Here is a 19,722-nt window from a genome sequence, read left to right as displayed (position 1 = left end):
TTCCCTGTGGAAAAGCGCGAGCGCGCTTAGACACAAAGACTATACAATCCCCCCTCTAGCGAAACTGAACGGCTCAGGGACGGTGCTGTCGCTGCAAGAGAAAACGGACACGCTCCCCGACGGGTTCGAGAGAGCCTACGCCTCTACTGGCGGCCTATCCGACCCGGTTACGGACCGGATCGTAGCTGATTCTCTACGATACCTGAGCGAATCAGAGCAGACGAACGCTGTCGACATAAATTTTGCTACGCCGAGCGAGATTGCAGTCACAATCAAACCATTGAAAACGAATAAAGCACCGTGAAGCGATCAAATACACAATATTTTACTCAAACATCTACCTCAAAAAGCCATCATATACATGAAAAAACTGTTCAATGCCTGCCTCATGACCGGGCACTTTCCCCAGTTGTGGAAATCGGCAACCGTGCTGCCCTTCGCAAAGCCGAACAACGATAAAACCCAGCCGACGAATTACCGGCCGATTAGTCTACTATCTACGCTGCGCAAGGTATTCGAACAGATTATACTCAACAGGCTTGTCCAATACCGCAATGACAACAAGACTTTGCCAGACGAGCAGTTTGGCTTCAGAAAGAGGCATTCCACGACCCACCAACTCACCAGAGTAGCAGAATTCATCTCCAGAAAGATCAACGAATACCGCTTCAACGCCGCGGCCGCTACGCTCATCGACTTAGAGAATGCATTTGACACCGTTTGGATAGACGGGCTCGTGCACAAGCTGCACCACACTAACACGCCCATATACCTAACGAGACTGGTACAGGTATACCTAAAGAATATATCATTCAGAGTGTTCATAAGGAACGTGCTATCTTCAACGCGTGAGATTCCAAAAGGCTTGCCACAAGGAAGTCTGCTGGGACCATTCCTCTTCATCCTGTTAATTTATAACATCCCCCGAGACGAGAACCTATCTACGCAGATGACGTCAAACTTTACATTTCCTCGCTGAAAGCAAATATGGCCGCTATTTACCTACAGAGGGCGCTCGACGCGCTCGTAGAATACTACAAAAAATGGCGCCTGAAATAAACTTAAACTGATCATCCTAATGGAGCTTCTCAAGGACACCTCACCGTGAAGCTCCATGAGAAAAATGACAGCGAAGGCGAAGAAATAGTATCCTTTTTAATATAACAAAATGTTTTTTCTCCCACAGGATTTCTCTCCCAAGCTTTTTTCTCCCAACAGGTAGGTATGCAGGACCACCGAAGCGAAAAGGACGCAGCCCAAACATGAAAAAGTGAAATACTTAAATTCAGTAAATCATAATGGCAAAGCAGAGTAAAAAGTTCAGAACTTATTGTTTTTTCTTTTCCATGTCATTTGTATGAGGTTTTTTATCCAATTATCAATTTTTCCTCATAAAACTCATTAATTTAACATAAAATCAGTCAAGTAAATACAACCATCAGATGGTAATAGTATTAAGGCTAAATGAGCCGCAGTACTAGTTAGTTAGAAACATGAAAGGGTATTGTTATAAGCCCTAGCTAGTTAGAGGATTACGAAAGAATCCATAAAATCAAAAAAAAAAAATCCTGAAATCAAACGAGGCGAAAACCGAAGCCATCATGTTCACGAGGAAACGGCAAAAAACACCTGACTTTAACACTAAAATGGGAGGACACAGCATTGAATGGAAATATGAAGTTACATTTCTGGGCCTGATCATGGACTCACGCCTTAACTGGAAATCTCACCAAGCCAAGATGCACATGCGCACGCGACAAGCGATCGGCATAATGAAGCCGATTTTAAACAGACAGAGCCCGCTTCTTCCCAAAACCAAACTCTTCGTCTATCACTCGCTCATTCGCCCAGTCCTGTCTTATGCGATTCCCGTATGGACCAGTATCTCACATATAGACCACAGAAAACTACAGATGCTTCAAAATCTCTGCATTAAAATCACATACAACACGAGACTCAGAATAAATTTGAAGAGACTGCACGAACGAGAACAAATTCCAACTTTGTACGAATTCACACACAGACTGACAGAACGTTTTTACAAATCGCCAGACTTAGCAAAAATAAACTCATACGAGACATCGGACAGTACAACTCCCCGAGAGACTTTACATTTAGTCAAACGTTCAGTCAGTATACACACAAACTACCTAAACACATCCCGATAGACCACGACCATACCTGGTCCGAATCAGATTCAGTCGCGGACGAATAAACAGCGAGCAGTAGGTTTTTCCTGATCTCCCGACTCCTTTTTGTTATTTTTTATTTTTTATTTAAGTACATAAAACAGGCATGGTGCCAAGAATTTACATACATGGATGTTTAAATACATAATAACAACAAAAATAGTAACAAAATGAATAAGCTAAATATGCAGAAGTAAATAACAAATAAGAATGGGTAAAAGGTAAATACAAATATGTTCATAAACGATTTGTTATTGTCACACCTGTACTGGTGAGACACTGATTAGGTAGGTACAATGTTGCTTCTCATTAAATAGAGGGTTTCATCACAATATCAGCTTAATATGATTAAAGGTAATACATTTTTTTTGAAGTGTTTAAATTGGTCATTAAATATGTCTATTACATTATTAGAGCCATGTATAATGTTATAATTTCTTAATATTCGCGGTACAGGGGAAAAATATCCTGTATTTGTGTGGTAGGCTTTAATTACAGGCCGTGTGTGGTAGGCTTTAATTACAGGCCGCCTCAGAACAGGAAACCCTAGTGAGGAGGACTGTGAAAAAAATACAAAAAATATATTTATATTATACTTTAAACCTACATAATGTACAAATTTTGCTATTGATATTAATAAAAAAAATAATAATAAAAAATATAGAAAAATCCTTTCTCAATTATATAATGTATATATATATATATCTATTTATATAATATCTTATAAATTGTATGTATATGGATATATCTTATTCTATATCTTCCCATAAGTATATATTAACATAAAAACAGACACACACAAAATGTAGGACATCATATACCAATGTTACTGAAGGCCGCATATGTTTCAAGTTGATTATCGGCCACTCCTTCCTGGATATGGTTTTCTGCGGTTTCCCATATTCCCACAGGCAAATGCGGAAGGATTCCCACACCTGAATTTCCCCCCCCCCGATCCCAACACAACACAAACAGATGTAGTATATATAGTCGCCGACGCTGGTTAATGCTGATGCTGGAAAAAAATATGCAATTTTAGTAGGGTTTTAGGTAAACAATTTTTTTCCCCACCGAGAAAACACAAGGCCTCTTAGTCTATAGTAGCTATTTAATTTTTAAAACACCCATATGAGGTAAAAATTGTGAGGCGCATATGACGCCGATCTATTTGTATAAGAACATTAACTTTAAATTCAGTAAATTTAAATGATTCACAACTTCATGGAAAATAAGAATCTAGAAAATCAAAAAAAAAAACCATTAAAAGAAAAGGTATTCATTTCTAAGCCTTTGTAGCCTTTGGATTGGGGAATTAATAAAATAGTTTGTTTTTAGATGAAAAAACAAAGAACAACTAAGGAAGTCTGATGTTACGATTTGGTATTCGGAATTTTTAATTTGATGTGCTTTATTATATGGGGACTAAATAGTGGAATTATATTCAAAATTATTTTTTACCAAAGCGGTGAACAGAATCTCAAAAAATGGAGTTATGTCAAATCTTTTGATGTTCTTAAAATAATCCCAAAAATTTCATAGCTCTATTTATTATTGATATAACCGGTCGGCGGCCGAGTTGACATCGCGCTTGGGTCCCACTCAGGCGTAGTGTGTTCAATTCCTCGGCTGGCTAAGTTCTCCATCACAACACAAGCAACATTTTCAGCTTACTGTGGTGGTAGTAGGAGATTTTCAAATATTGTCAGGTTATTTGTAACCCGGGAATGTGTGTCTTTCTTAAATAAATATATATGTTGGAGAAATGATAAATTTTCATTTTGAGTTGGTCTCAGTTTAGCACTGACTTAACCCTGTTGATATAAAAAGTAAGCTCCTTGTGACGTTACGAGGCTTCCAGTGACATCACGGGCATTTTAACGGGCATAGAAAAATTAAAACTTTAATATATATATATATATATATATTTTTTTTTTTTTTTTTTTTTTTTAAATTAAACAATTACTTTGTAAACATCACTTATAGGTAAATACTTAATGCCGACCGGGTTTCGCTACAACCGTAGCTTCATCAGGGCAGTATAATACTTTAATATTTTTGTAACTGTTAAAACTAACTATAAAAACGTATGCTGGTATTTAAGTTAGAATTTCATTACTAGTAAAAAAAATAATTTTAACCATTACTGATGTGTCAGAAATTTACTGGACAAAAAAATACACTCACAATAATTATTCCTTGACGACTACATACTTACATATAAATGAAAAAGAATAAAATTGTTGAACTGAAGTTATTATCCTTTTCGTTATTTTCTAAGCAGATATTTGGTAGCTACCTCATAGTTGAGCCTCAAAGAAGGTAGAAATCCCTCTTCTGGGATTGCAGCTGATGCATAATCACACTAAAATTTGTTAGAGCGTCTCAGAAACAGGGGCGGATCTTAGACTCAAAATGCAGACAGCCAAAAACGGTTTTTTTTAAGAGGAATGGTAGACCAGCCTATATAATAAAAAAAAATTGAAGAAATTCGTGTTTCGGGAAACTCAATCCAGGCCGCTCGCAATCGCAAAAAGTACATACATTGGTCGACTTTCTTATTCTTGAGTCTCGTCGACAGTACATACTTACATACGACAAATGTCAAAAGTCACAAAAGTTGATTGACTTCGTCGAGAATCGAGGCCCAAGTTCTCAGCTCTTGCACAAACGCAACTGTCAACTTCATTGATAAAACTTCTCGCGCTTGATGTAATGGTCCCAACCTTATTCTTTATTCTGTGTTCCGAACAAATAACAACTTCTCTTTATCATAAAACTCGTATCACTCAGTTTCATTCGTCATATTGACTGAACATTGTGGTGGTCCTACCCTTCTACATTTCTACCTACGTTAAAATAATGATGATTTCTTCTGTCTGATCTGTGAAATGTTGTAACATCCTGGTCATTGTCCTTTGATTTTCCTAAGCTGTTGGTGGCGCCCTTTAGAAGGCATACCTTAAAATGAAACCCTAGCTAAGCCTTTCGATCCCCGTATGAAGTATACAGTAACAAGATCTTAAGTTTTATTTTCGCAATAATGCTCTTTTTCAGCGTTGTGTTATCTTTTTTGGTTTTGAAATTGATATGAAGGGGACTTCCCCTATATGATCGAGCTATTAATGCATATGTTTGTGGTAATCCAGTTTCGTTTAAATTAGAGTGAGTGATCTCTCTACCACTGAAATTTTTTAAACCCTTTTTATAAAAACCGTGCGCCTAACCTACTCCCGTCCCTTGTATTTCTTTTTTAATCTTTCCGACCTTAAATAAATCCAAGAACATGAGAAAGTTTCGTTATTGCATAAATTAGTACAGTATAGTACCGACATGCATAGAGTGTCGGTTTTCGGGGAATTACCTGCCATCTCAGCTCCGGGGTCGCCTCCATCTGTTTTATTATATATTCGTTTTGTTACTCGACACTTAATATTTTTAAAGGGAAGGAATGAGAGGGGGGGGAAGAGGAGGAAGGAGAAGGGATAAACTATATGAACGAAATATTTTTTCAAACTACGTTGGCTCCTCCACTGACCAATACGATAACGGTGAATGGTGATCAGAAATCAAACATTGACTCCGACGCGGCTAGACTGTCCCCATAGCTGGCAATCCATTTTATAAAGGTACCGTGACCTATCGGATCCGTTCACGTCCGAGAAAAAACGAATTAAGTCATCACGCCATTTCCGAAATCGCTCCAACGCCCATACCTCCGGACGATCTACTTTACTGACTCAAGATGGGGAAGGTAATTGCATCCCATATCATACGCGGAAAGTGTGTCATGCAGGTTTCTTCTGATGAAGCTCAAATTCCCACGTGCTGTCAGACCTACATTCCACCTCAAAGAAGCTGTTGTAATTCCGCCAAGGGAGCGTTCCAGTTGGCTTACATCAGCTTCCCGGTCGACACCATTGGATAATGTGATAGCGCTACGGACTTATCCTCATGTGATATCACGTCGTCGCCCCCTCCACGTGGATTTTACAGACACCCCAAGGTATCGTCATTCTAGACGCTCCGATCGCGAACCATGTTCCTGTTCATTACTAGGCGGCATCAAAATTTTTCATTCCACTCTCACGCCCCTCACACAATATGGCCCCGTCTGAGGGAATAGTTTTCAACATCCCGTTACTCCGCTTCGTCCACGATTACAACCCCTATCACATGATAGCGTGAGAAAAAAATCCTTCTGATTGGTCCGCATTTGTGTGATACGTTTTTACAGCGTCACTATCTGTCATTAACCAACTATGAAGTTTAATCGAGGTTCAAATTCGGGAATGAGGTAAAGTTTTGCGAATGATACTACCGAGGTAATATCAGACTTGTTGAGGAATCCTGAAAAATTGACATGTTGGTTTTATATACATATTAAAATGGATTAGTGGTAATTGTTAGTCGACAGATATCAGCATCGCTCGTCCTAAGTTAAACTGGAACACCTCAATTGGAAATGAAAAACACCTACCAAGCTCCTACCCGCTAAATAGCAACGTCCTGGCGGGTATCACACGGCCATTGCTCTTGGGTGGAGCGTCCCGTAATTACTACTAGATTTATCCTGAGATGGTAACCTCAAATTTTATATCTTAACCGAGATATCTACAATCTTATTGTCCTAACCTGATTGTGTTATCCACACTACCCACCGTAATGAATGTACTTCGAACTTTCCTCCCTAACCTATCAATTATTGAAATCTATCAGCTATGTCTTTTATTATGTTTAAGAAGACTTCAGGGATATTATTTTGTTTATCAAAAATTTTATTATAATACGGCTTTGATCGAGCCTAACACTCGCGTTCCTATACAGTTCAAGAAGACATTTAGGTATATACATTTTCAATTATAATTTTAATTATAATCCGAGACTTTATCAAAATCCTAAAGGGAGATCTTAACACTTGCGTTTTATTTTGTTCGAGGAAGACTTTATCTATATTATTTCAATTATAAATTTATTATATTTTTTTAAATCATAACAATTGAGTTTTATTTTATTCGAGAGAGACTTTTATGTATATTATTTTTAATCATAATTTTATTATTAATCCGTGACTTTATCAAATCAAAATTAACCTGCGGTACTGTCTTTTATTTTATAATCCGTGACTTTATTAAATCATAACAATTCATGTTCGAAAACACGCGTCGTAATTACACGTTCTGATCAAAACTTCGCGAAACTGCTAAGCTCTTTAAATTTAAGCAGAATACTTTTCTACTTTGATTTGAGATTTTTTTTCTTGACGTATCTAGCACTGAGTTCCAACTCTCCCAAGTCTGAATTTAATTATTTTAAATTCCGGGACGTATTTACTCTGCGAATTCGCTTCTTGAAACTGTCGACACTTTCCAAAACTGTGTAAAACTGTTTAAATTAATTTGAGCACTTTTGTTTAAAATCTCGCGACACACTTACTCCCCAAAAATTGTCAAAAAACTCCCAAGTCTGAATTTAATTATTTAAAATACCGCGACGTATTTACTCTGCAACTAATCTCCCCAAAATTCTCAAAAACTGTCCCATTTTTTCTAAGTCCAGACTATTTATAGATGTAATTTTCCATTAATCACGTTAAAAATATGCTATTCTAACCTTTATCGACTCGTATGTTCTTTTCTATTTAGGTCATAGTCGCATCATGCTAATTATGCCATTCTGGTTATTTCAAAAAGTTTAACACCCTGGCATCCGTTTCATGTGATCAAATGATCAGGCGTCGACTGAAAAAGCGATTCCCGATTCCCATAGGGCGCTTTCTGTATAATGCTTTAGTGAAAGCTGTTTTTTTGAAGTGTGAATTCCGGACTTTTTATTTTAAAATGCTATTGTGTCCGCAAAATTACTTTAATGACTGCCGTTTGTTACCCTGATAGACGAATGTCTCTTTATACTAACCAGTCCAACCTACAGTTGTTTATGATGTGGTACGCTGTGTTTTTAACGCTTTCACGAGCTTAGCTTTGATCATCTTCAATTTGCCTCTGATAATAATAAAATAATAACAATAATTGGATGACTTGCACAGCGCCGTTCCTGTGCAAAATCACCTCAAGGGCGCTGTACAAACCTATAATACATCTCTACAGTGATCCACGTCACTACTTAACTATTTATGGAGACAATATACAGTACAATACTTACCTGGTAGGTCACTTGAGATTAGCACTCAATTAACATTATATAATTGTTTATTAGCGAAACTCAGATACAGGATTTAGGACATGATTGGAAAACTGAATATAACTGGACTGGACTTTCTCTTAGAAATGGTATATTTCGATGAATCCCTTCTCCCTTCCTTTTCTACGTGAACCCATCACTCTTCCGGGATTTTTTTGTCTCCAACTTCCGATTTTTTTCCTGATTGTACTTAATTTTATTGCCAAATATTCTAGTACGCTCCTTCTTTTGGGCGTGTTTTTTTTCATTTACTCGGGGGTGTATCTTTGTTTTGTCTCTTTCATTCACGAAAAGACAAAAATAAGTTTTAATGTGCCAAACATCACTTGAAAATGTTAACAAAAAAGCTATAAATTTATTTTATCTCTGGCCATTATTTTAATGGATTTTCTTCTCCTATACCCACCATGTTAAGTCTAGTGGGCACTTTAGACAAAAATTCTGTTAAATCTTTCCACTTGAATTTTAAAGAAATCGGAAACCTTTTTTCACGAGTAACAGCTCTGTTGCTACCCTATCTCGCGCCGTCCCATGTGACGCCACGCGTCTAAAACGGGTTGTGAACCCCTCAAAATGTCAAGTTGATCAGCCTTGAATTTAGCTAGTGCATCAACCTAACAATTTGGTGGGAATATTTTCAAGGTCGATGTCATGAAAATCAAAGCTTAACCACACCCCTCTCTTAGATATAATTTGTCCTGTCAAAGTCGCACCTCCCTTTTTTCTCGCTGTAATCCGATTGGGCAATCCAATTCTTCTGATAACCTCTGATAGTTCCCTTTAATTCATACGCTCATGTTCCGATAGACGTCTCTACTATGACAGTTTATACCATTTACCTTGGGAAAGACCTTGGTCCATCACAACATGTCAACTGTTGTTGCTGACATCTATAATTTATTACACATATATAGTCTTATGATTTTGTGTGACAATTTGAATAGCAAGGTTATTATTTTTTATTAAAGTTAAGATTATGTTTTTACAAGAAAAGGTTTTTATGCAAAGTACAACGACTATCAAAATTATTATAAGCAATTATTATTAGCCCGAAACAAAAATATAAATTGAAAAAATCTTCCGAGAACAAAATAAATGCCGCCGACGGAAATTGAACCCGCACCTTCTATTTGCCGGTCAGCTGCACGGAACCAATGTGCTACGTTGGCTTATTTTTTAAACACTTATTAAAATAAGATTTATAATAAAAACAATAATAGAAGTTAAAATAAGATTTATAATAAAAACAATAATAGAAGTTAAAATAAGATCATAAAACATAACAATAAAAAGTTATAGAGAATAAATAAGAGAAGAAATAAAATTTAAAGTACATTGAAACTTAAACAATTAAAAACGGCAATAACATTTTTTTCTCCAATGATAATGACAAAGATCTAAATGCATACATATTACATTACTTTATAATCATCAAATGAATAAATTAAATTTAATGTATAATACAAAAAGTGTGTATAATTTATATAAATGTACGTAAATATATATGTATACATACAGGTGTCCGGGGGTAAAGTGCACTAACTTCGAAAATAGACTTAGAAAATAGCGAATACCGCCCATTAGTCCAGTTTCTAAATAATCTCGGAGCGAGTGGAACTATGGCATTCCCAACGAGGTTATTTTTCACAAAAACGGCGCTATATAAACCATCAAAATATTATTATTTTAATATGTAGGCATTAAACTATTGATGTAGGTATACAAATCCAGGTTGACATCAAATATAATAAAAAAATCTACTACTTTCTAAAAATAATATGAAATTTAAAATAATTATTATGTTTCAATGACTACGCATCTGCTTTTATCAAGGTCGGTTCATACTTTGCACTTACTACTACCTACATGGTGTGGGTACCATCGAGAATGATAATGTTTATTGTAGCCAGCAGCTCTCTGAGATCCGATAATATCTCCAGTTTAATATTTGCCCTAGCCGCCTCTAGTCCGCGATAAAGAGCCTCCGATGAAATCAACAAATAACATGGCCATTTCAAACCGGCTTGATGCAAAAGAAAGTGATAATAATATAGTTAGTGGAGGACCGCAGCTTCTGGGACCATTGCATCTTTCTTTTAGTGAATATCTCTTGAGAAAGCTGGAATGTGGCGGAAACAAAGTGGCTCAGGTAAAATTAATATAGAATGTGACTTTATTCATAATAATTTGAATTGTGTTATTTATTGTTCGATTTTCAAATATTTTGAAATTACCTTTGGGAATTATGTCGCTGTGTTCGACTTTCAAACATATTCAATGCATGTAGAAAAGTACGTTCGATTTTCAAACAATTCAAAATATATCTACGCTTTATAATATTATTCATCTTTCAAATACAAATACAAATTTTTTTTTCAAACAGAATTATCGTAATATTGAATGTTCGATTTTTTCATTTATTTATTGAACGCCCGTAAGGTTTTACAGACATAATACAGAATATAGATAAAATAATGTAGAAATGTAATACACATAATAAATATCATTAGATGCAATAAATACATTTCTTGTTACTTTGTAGTTGCATTGTCGTAAAATTTTCTTAGAAGTACCTACAACAAGTTTACAATTATATTTGTATATTTTATACAATATATTCACATAAACAAGAAAAATATTTTTTAATTTATCAGACAACGACCAACTTCATTTTGCACGTCCAAGGTTTTAACTGTTTTTGCTTTATAATGGTTTACATTTCACCAATTATATTTGAAAGCCAACTTATAATGCAACATTATTGTACTAAATATATCTACAATATCGGAGAATGTGTTTCCAAAATTTTGGATTCAAAAGAAGAAATTTTCAATACAATAATTAAATTTGTATTTTTTTAATAGAATTATTGTAATATTGAATGTTTTAATTTCAAACATGTTACTTTTATGAATTTTGTATGTATATTAATTTAATGTTTGGCTTTTAAATACGGGTGCTTAAAAAAATTGTGAAAATAATGAACAACTTTTAAAACAAATTTAAATCGCTTTTTAAAATTATTTTTGTATTGCCTGTAGTATTATTATTTACACAATACCTTGCCTGGTCGGCGTTTGTAAAAACATTACATGATCGGATGCAATCTTATTATGGCCCTAATTTATTTTTCTTTAATATATTTTGGAAAGACAAGTCAACTTTATTCACTTAAATAGGTACCAAAAAGTAATAAATTTCAGTAGTTACATATCTAAAGAAATGTTGTATTTCGTGTAATGTAAATTATGACATTATTGTCTCGACCCTAGAAATATCAAGAAAATATACGAAAAATAATACATTTAAAGCAAACTACAAAATGCTGTCATTTTTATTTTGACTAAAGTTTGCCCTAAATTCCTTTACAATTTTGAAAATTTAATCAATTATAATTTAATGAAATTATAAATGTAGTGTGATCTTCTCATTTTTAAGAGTAACAATGAGTAAAATTACTTATTTTTTTAAATGATAAACTATTGTTTATAAGACACGGTTTTTTTATGCATAGCACAAAGGATAATAAATTATTAAAAACACTAATTAGTCGCCTGTAATATCAATACAATATGAAAATATCTTACGAGTAAAAATAAATGCCGCCGACGGGAATTGAACCCGTGACTTCTGATATCCGGTCAGACACTCTGGACCACTGAGCCACGTCGAATTATTTCCAACACGCCAAATATTTTCGTACAGCTTACATCCAATATCCGTGGTTCACAGTGTGTTGATGTATTTAAGAAATAAAAGCTACTCCTGTTATTCCGATCTGTATTATTATATTATATTAATTTTCTTACATTGTTTTAGTAACTTACACTATAATCGTGCGCCGAGTATTACTTCGTCGTTAAATAAATTGTGTTTATTGTTTTCGTAAGACAGATCAACATTTATTTATTTATAAATAAAATTTATCAAAGCCGTTTTCTAAACATGTCATTTATAAATATAATTTATCAAAATCATTTTCTAAACATGCGCCATAATATTATAATGATTTTTACAAAAGAACAAAAGTTCTACACGATTGCCAGTTCAATTATTCCGAACGGATCGATAACATTTTTTAATAAATGTTCTTTCAAGAATCAGAACATTCAAATTTATACATCAAGACAACCGGTTATCGTTGAGTTCCGGTAGCGGCGGGGACATTTTTTTGTTCTTTAGGAAGAAAGGCAAACATTCCCGGGTTACGAATAACCTGACAATATTTTAAAATCTACTACTACTACAGTAAGCGGAAAATGCTGCTTGTTGAGGACTAGTGAGTCGAAGAATTGAACACACAACTCCTGGGTGGAACCCAGACGCGATGCCGACTAACTGAGCTACTGACCGGTCTTTGCTCCGTTTCTTCTTCTAGCTAAGTCATCTATTATTGCACAATATAGTAGTGACGGCAGTAGAAGTTTATCTAATATTTTTAGATTAAAAAACCCGAAAATGTTATTTTTAAAATAATTGGACAAATGAACATAAATAAGTCTCTAACATTATACCTACTCAGCTTTTCTAAAGATTTGGATTATAAAATATCAACAACCATTAAGATATTTTTTCTTATTTTTGTAAGTTTATAAATATCTCAAAGATCTATAGCTCCTAATTAAAATAACTTAACAAGATAGAACAGTTTGTTAACCGTTTCGCGAAAAAGAATACATGATATAGGTAGGGAGATAAGTAGTTATTAATAACCTAGATATTTAAATTTACGCAACGTCTGTCTGGTATGTCCTGTTGTACTCATTGTACATTCAAATTATTACCTTTTTTTTAATTTCAGATACACGGCATCACAGGCGCAACATCTAGCTATGGGGAAATTTTGCAGAGAAGTGTGAACCTAGCCGAGGGGCTGAGAAAGTTGGGAGTGAAGAAGGGGGACGTCATCGCAATTTCCTGCGAGAACAGATTCGAATTCACAGCCTGCGCAATAGCTGTCATGTTCGTAGGTGCAATCAACGCCCCCATCAACACCATGTATTTGAAAGGTGTGGCATTTATTAATATTTTTTAATACATTCTGTGCTATTTGGGTTTTTGTCAAAAAAAAGCAATGATGCACTGTTCTGTCACTCGCACAACAATGAATAATTGGTGCGCTCGACAAAAACTTCATTGTTATACATCAAAAACAAAGTCGGAGACCAATTTAATCCTTGTGGGACGCCAGCATTGAATAGTAGACCTCTCCCTCAAGGAATGGGCAACCCGCAAAGGAACACAAAGAAGCGGGAAATCTCTAGGACAGCATTGTGTTGATAGGTCTTCAGGACTGAACCCGATCGAAGGCCTTGGAAATGTCCAGCGCAACTGTTTGGGTCTTGCCGAAAAATTCCATGCTCCACCCCAAACGTACGTCACATGACAGAGAAGATCACCGCAGTGAATCGACGTATTTAATAATTGTGTTCTTTTCGAGGTATGTGAGTAGTTTGTCCTTGATCGCACGTTCCATCACCTTGTCCAGGACTGATGTGATCGCCAGGGGCGGTAGTTGACTACCTAGTGAGTACCTATAACGAGATCCACGGATTCAAAACTTTGGTTACTTGTTACATAATTGTATCATGATGATAAAAATGTGACATTTATTTTACGAGTGAATGTTTCTAATTTCAGATGAATTGCTCAACATATTAAGAATCGCAAAACCTAAGATGGTATTTGTTTCATCCTCTACCATTCAAAGTATAAAAGACGTCAAAACTTCAATACCTTCAATAGAAAAGTTGATTAACATCGACGGCGATAGAAACGACGCCAATGATGGTATCTTGGCCTACAATGATTTGGTGAGGAATCACGTAGATGTCCCTTCTTATAAAGTGGTGGAAGTTGACATCCACGATCCTCTGGTGATCCTGTGTTCCTCTGGTACAACTGGAATGCCAAAAGGGGTTGTCATTACTCATCATAATGTGTCCGTTACCAACGATATTCTCGGGTAAGTGCCACTCGAATATATTTATTTCCTTGCATAGGTAACCTGCCACATATTAGATCCTTTATTTTGGTGCAGGAGTGTAGTGGGGTGATACTATTGAGAACGGGGTCACGGTTGGAAACCCTGCAAAGCCAAATAAAAATCTTTTTATTCTCACATAATACAGATATGAATTACTATTTGCACCTCGTTCTAGAGAGAAATATGCGGCGAATAACATCCTGGTGTGAGACCATCATTTAGGATAGAAAAGTTCCATGAAATCTTCTCTTCCTTACCTAATCCAACCGTCAGTTACTTGAACCCACAAATGTCTTTCCCAAATTAGGCGTTAGTGACTATTTTGCTTATCACATAAAACAAATATAAGGGAGCCAAAGATTAAAAGACCTTTCTTCGGAATGACAATATTGAGATTATGAACTCTAGCATTTCTATTAATTAAATCGGAAGAAGACGTTGTTTTGAATGATGTTGAGCAAAAAATTTAGTTCCATAAATATATTCGTAGGTAGGTACTTCATTAAGTTTCATCAAACCTAATTTCTACATCGCATCACCAAGAACTTCTCAAACGCGTGTTGATAAAATGTGATCAAGATTTTTTAGCAAATATAAAAACATTGAAGCTTCAAAAACAAAATCATAAAAGCGTTTCGGAGAAAAATGAAAAATTTTCGATTTTTAACAATTACTGGCTTGAAAGTCAATCATAATATTCAAAACACCTAATTATTTAATATTTGAATTTTCTTTTTTTTATATTTAACAGCTTCGGGGTTGGAAGATATCGGCCAGTGGCGCAACATTGTCTCCTATCAATAGTGCCGTGGTTTCATGCTTATGGGTTCCTCACACATTTGATAGCACTAAACATACATCTTAAATATGTGTTCCTGCATGGATTTGAAGCAGTCACTTTCCTCAGCGCTATCCAAAAACACAAAGTGAGTTTACTAAAAAAATTAAAAATTAATATTTTAAAAAAATCTCTCTTATTTGCTTCATGCTATTGAACTAACTGGTGGAACATTTTTGTATAATCTCTTCTCTTCTTTTCAATGAATGACCCTGTATATATACACCAAACCTGTGAATCATGTTTTTTTCGGATATGAAAGATGTATTTAATTTTATGCAGCTTAACCAACTTTACTAATATTAAAAATGATACTGTAAATGAAATCTTCATTATATATAGTGTATATTTATAAAAGAATAGCTCCACGAAGTCAAAGTTCTCGTGTTCAATTTCCAATGCTGCCAATAACTTATTATTATTAAAAATATTAATTTTGGTTGTGGCTCAGCCACATCTGTAACTCTAGTTCAATGAACTCTAGAACTAGTATCATCATCATTTTCAAAACGGGAAGTGGAGATTTGGTATTTGAGAAATGGATTGGAGATTTGGGATTTGAAAAATGGATTCGAGATTTGAGAAACGGGGTTTTTGGAAAATTCAGACAAACAATAAAGTACCTTATTATGACATAATATTTTTAGCAATTGCCATTTTCTAAATTGAAAATGATCTGTCGAAAATTCAGACTATCCGTGATTTTTCATAGGTCTGCGCTAATAAAAACTTTGATTTCGGTTGCGACTTCTTCTGTTTGTCTGCAACACCGGGTCAATGACTCTATACATTTTGCTTTGAATTTATTTCTCGTTTACAAAATCGGAAGCGTTTTTTGAATAATTCAGACACGAGATGAAGTACTTACATGTAATTATTTTTAACATAAATTGTAAAATTATTGGCATTTTCTAAATTTTGAATGATTTATCGAGAATTCTGACTATCCGTGATATTTTACAGGTCTGCCCTAATAAAAACGTTAATTTTAGTTGTAACTCCTTCTGTTTATTTTTAACACCGGTTCAATGAACTCTATAACTTTTGCTTTGAATTTATTTTTTTGTCGTTTTCAAAATTGGGAGTTTTTTCAAAGTTTGGAGAATTCAGATAAAGGCGATAAAGTACCTACATGTAATCATTTTTAACAGAGATTGTTGAATTATTGCCATTTTCAAAATTTTAACTGATTCATCGAGAATTCAGACCATCGTGCGCTATGTAGTGACAGTAGTTGTTAATTTGCAAGCAACTGGTTTACTTGGCATAAAATCGATTAATTCCGGGGTGAATTGAAAACCCAGCTTTTTACACCCAGTCATTTAACCTCATGTACAAGGTCATTGAACACGATTGAGTTTTTTTTAAAGTTTGATCCAAGACCTGTTCTGCTTACTCGAATAGATATTAAAATCTATTTGTGATTCAGGTAACACTGTCGCTCTTGGTCCCTCCGCTAATGGTTTTCCTGGCCAAGCATCCCCTGGTGGACAAGTACGACCTGTCCACTCTGACGGAGCTCTGGTGCGCAGCGGCTCCGCTGTCCGAGGAATTGGAGCTGGCAGTCATCAGGAGGATTGGGAACATTAAGATCCTGCAGGGGTATGGGCTGACAGAGTCCACCATGGGCGTGACACACAACAGCATGTCGGATAAGAGTAAAAGCGGCTCCTGCGGAATCTGTGTTCCTGGGACAAAGATTAAGGTACAATAATAAGTATTATTATTGTTTTAAACATGTAAATATTAAATTGGATATTATAAATAACCATTTTTTTAATAGCCATCTCCTAAATTTCCTTGATTTTGCATGGGGAAGAATGACTATTCTAATTTAATTAGAATATTAAGGATGGGTGTTTTCAGAGAATTTCAACAATTCATAAAATTTAAAAGTTGATTTTCAAGTTCTGTGAAAGTTCTATCCAAGTTCTGTTAGTATATCATCATGGAAAAATAGCCTCACAAAAATGAAATAATAACAGAACATGAATAGAACTTTCACAGAACTTAAAAAATATTTTTGAAATTTAATGATTTGTTCAAATTCTGTGAAACAACCAGTCCTAAATGTTTTTATTTGAATAATTTGAGAATGTTTAATAATTCAAATTAAAATTGTTAAAAAAATATTTATTTTAAAATGTTTTATTGATTTGTAAAACATTCGGATTTTCATAAACACGTGTTCCGAGATCATGATAATATATTCGTAATCTACTAAAAGTTTATCAGGAAACCTTCGTAAGGCATGCAATCCTAACTGGGCTAACTTATAACTCATCATGTGAACAGTGGACCTTGCCAAAAAGTAGATTTCTAAATTTCTCTCGTTTAATAAATTGAACCTAAAATTTCCACTGAAATCATAAGACTTGTAATTAGGTACTTAAATATCTACCGACTTTTTTATGAACCGTATATTTAATGTAAATTTTGTAAACCATAAAATACTTCAGGGAACATTTTTTTATTTATTTCAAATAAGGAATTATACAATTTTTTCAAAGAAACGTCACTATCTCAGTTACAATTCGTTTTTCAAAGTTTATTCAGGCAGGTAGGTGCCATAATAATAAAAAAAATGCGAATGAGAAATAAAAACGACGATTTCAAAAAGAATAAATAATCTTTACCGGGAAAGGAACGTAAACACAAGTTTACAGACAGTAAATGGTCGAGTTAAAACAGGACATCGCTAGGCTCATAATAAAATTAATTTTCTTAATATGCAGATAGTCGATCTTGAAACTGGAGAGGCTCTGGGGCCAAACAAGCCCGGTGAAGTGTGGATAAAAGGTCCTACAGTGATGGCGGGGTACATGGGAGACAAGTCCTCCACCCAACTCACCGTGGACTCCGAGGGCTGGCTGCACAGCGGGGACATCGCCTATTACGACGATGAGAGGTTCTTCTTCATTGTCGACAGGCTGAAAGAACTCATTAAATACAAGGCCTACCAGGTTGGTCACTCATTTTTGTATGCACTTTTTACCATTGTATTAATTTGACTAATTCCAAACTTTCCCCTTTTTCCCCAAAGATAACAGACTCTGAGGGAAATAGTTTTTTCAGGGCCTCTCGTGTGGGGGGTTAATGTAAAAAATGCTTTACAAACTATGTTTATCTGTATTCTAATAATCAAAACTTACTATAAACGTTGAGCTGTAACTACATAGTAGGTACATACTAACTTATTTTGCACTTATATAAGAAATTGATGTAAAATACAGTTGTATTATGTAACGGTATAGAAAGTACATGGTAACCGGGCAACTCACCACATTTAAAGTGATACAATGCCATGATAAGTGATAATGGAAATAAAATTATAACGCCAGAACATATTATCGTCTAACCCTTCTCTAAAGGAGTCCTGCATTATTACGCAAGCAACTTTTCCCGATTACGGTGATGAAAGTTTTTCCAATTCTTGAAATATTGTCAGATTGTTTGTACAGCGGGAACATTTGTCTCTCCTTAAAATGTGACAAATCGACTACAGGTACTTACCAAAATTTTTAAAAACCATTGTAATTACCTGCCCCCAGCGACATTACAATACTTTCTTGTTCTACCTGCTGCTAACAGCCACGATTTTCATATATTTTCGTTATTTCAGGTACCCCCGGCTGAACTAGAAGCTATCCTTTTACAGAACCCTGGTATAAAGGACTGCGGAGTGATAGGACTTCCTGATGAAGCTGCAGGAGAACTGCCACTTGCCTTTGTTGTCCTCCAGCCCGGATCATCGCTTACAGAAGACCAGATAAAGGATTTTGTGGCTCAGAGGGTTTCCTACCAAAAAAGACTACACGGAGGGGTCAGATTCCTTAAAGAAATCCCCAAAAACCCCAGCGGAAAAATTCTCAAAAAGGAATTAAGAAAAATGCTCAATGTCTGTAAGACGTCGAAACTTTAATAATGTATCCATATATCTTATTGTTTTTTTTCCATTCGTTTATCATTTTAGTATCATATTGGCTGTGAAATGTTTTATTTGTGTCAAAGAATTTTTTTTTTAATCCTAAATTTATAAACTTACTATGTTTATCGTGTGTTTGCAAGTCATCAGTAACGGACTATTGTTTTTATCAAATATTTGTGTTTTGTTGTAAGTTATAACCAGTTAAATACATTTTTTATGAGTTTGTCTAATTATTAACACGAAAAAAGCTTAATATTTTCATTTGTCATTTATACCTTCATCCTTATACCATGATGCCTTCTTTCTTTAAATTTTAAAGAAACTAAATAAATATAAAATGAGAATTTGATTATTATGTTTATAAATACCGTTGGTGGCCGAGTTGACATCGCGTTTGGGTCCCACTCAGGCGTAGTGTGTTCGATTCCTCGGCTGGCTAAGTCCTCCATCACAACACAAGCAACATTTTCAACTTACTGTGGTGGTAGTAGGAGATTTTCAAATATTGTCAGGTTTTTCGTAACCCGGGAATGTTTGTCTTTCATTAAAAAAACTAATATTAATTTAATATGAATTCATTTGG

The 19,722-nt window shown here is 34.9% G+C and overlaps 1 protein-coding gene across 1 annotated transcript; it reads left to right on the top strand.

Moving 5' to 3' along the window:
• Window positions 1–388: 388 nt before the first annotated feature.
• On the top strand, window positions 389–19,133 carry LOC149416945 (luciferin 4-monooxygenase-like). Its single transcript, XM_089641350.1, has 8 exons — window positions 389–790; window positions 10,345–10,536; window positions 13,189–13,396; window positions 14,028–14,352; window positions 15,125–15,299; window positions 16,641–16,916; window positions 17,947–18,174; window positions 18,834–19,133. Exons 1-8 carry the CDS (start codon window positions 389–391, stop codon window positions 19,131–19,133), a joined length of 2,106 nt encoding a protein of 701 aa, XP_089497476.1.
• Window positions 19,134–19,722: the final 589 nt, after the last annotated feature.

Source organism: Hesperophylax consimilis, chromosome 16, assembly GCF_061612785.1.
Source record: "Hesperophylax consimilis isolate HC1 chromosome 16, BYU_Hcon_1.0, whole genome shotgun sequence".
NCBI lineage: Eukaryota > Metazoa > Arthropoda > Insecta > Trichoptera > Limnephilidae > Hesperophylax > Hesperophylax consimilis.
The sequence above is the reverse complement of the archived record's forward strand: the minus strand, read 5'-3'. Positions and strand labels throughout refer to the sequence as shown.

Bases quoted from the DNA above. Each gene is read 5' to 3' on its own strand.
- LOC149416945 (XM_089641350.1), top strand. From the start codon at position 389: ATGACCGGGCACTTTCCCCAGTTGTGGAAATCGGCAACCGTGCTGCCC. The intron at 14,353-15,124 runs GTAAGTGCCACT...TATATTTAACAG, and splicing joins GTTACCAACGATATTCTCGG to CTTCGGGGTTGGAAGATATC. The intron at 15,300-16,640 runs GTGAGTTTACTA...TTTGTGATTCAG, and splicing joins GCGCTATCCAAAAACACAAA to GTAACACTGTCGCTCTTGGT.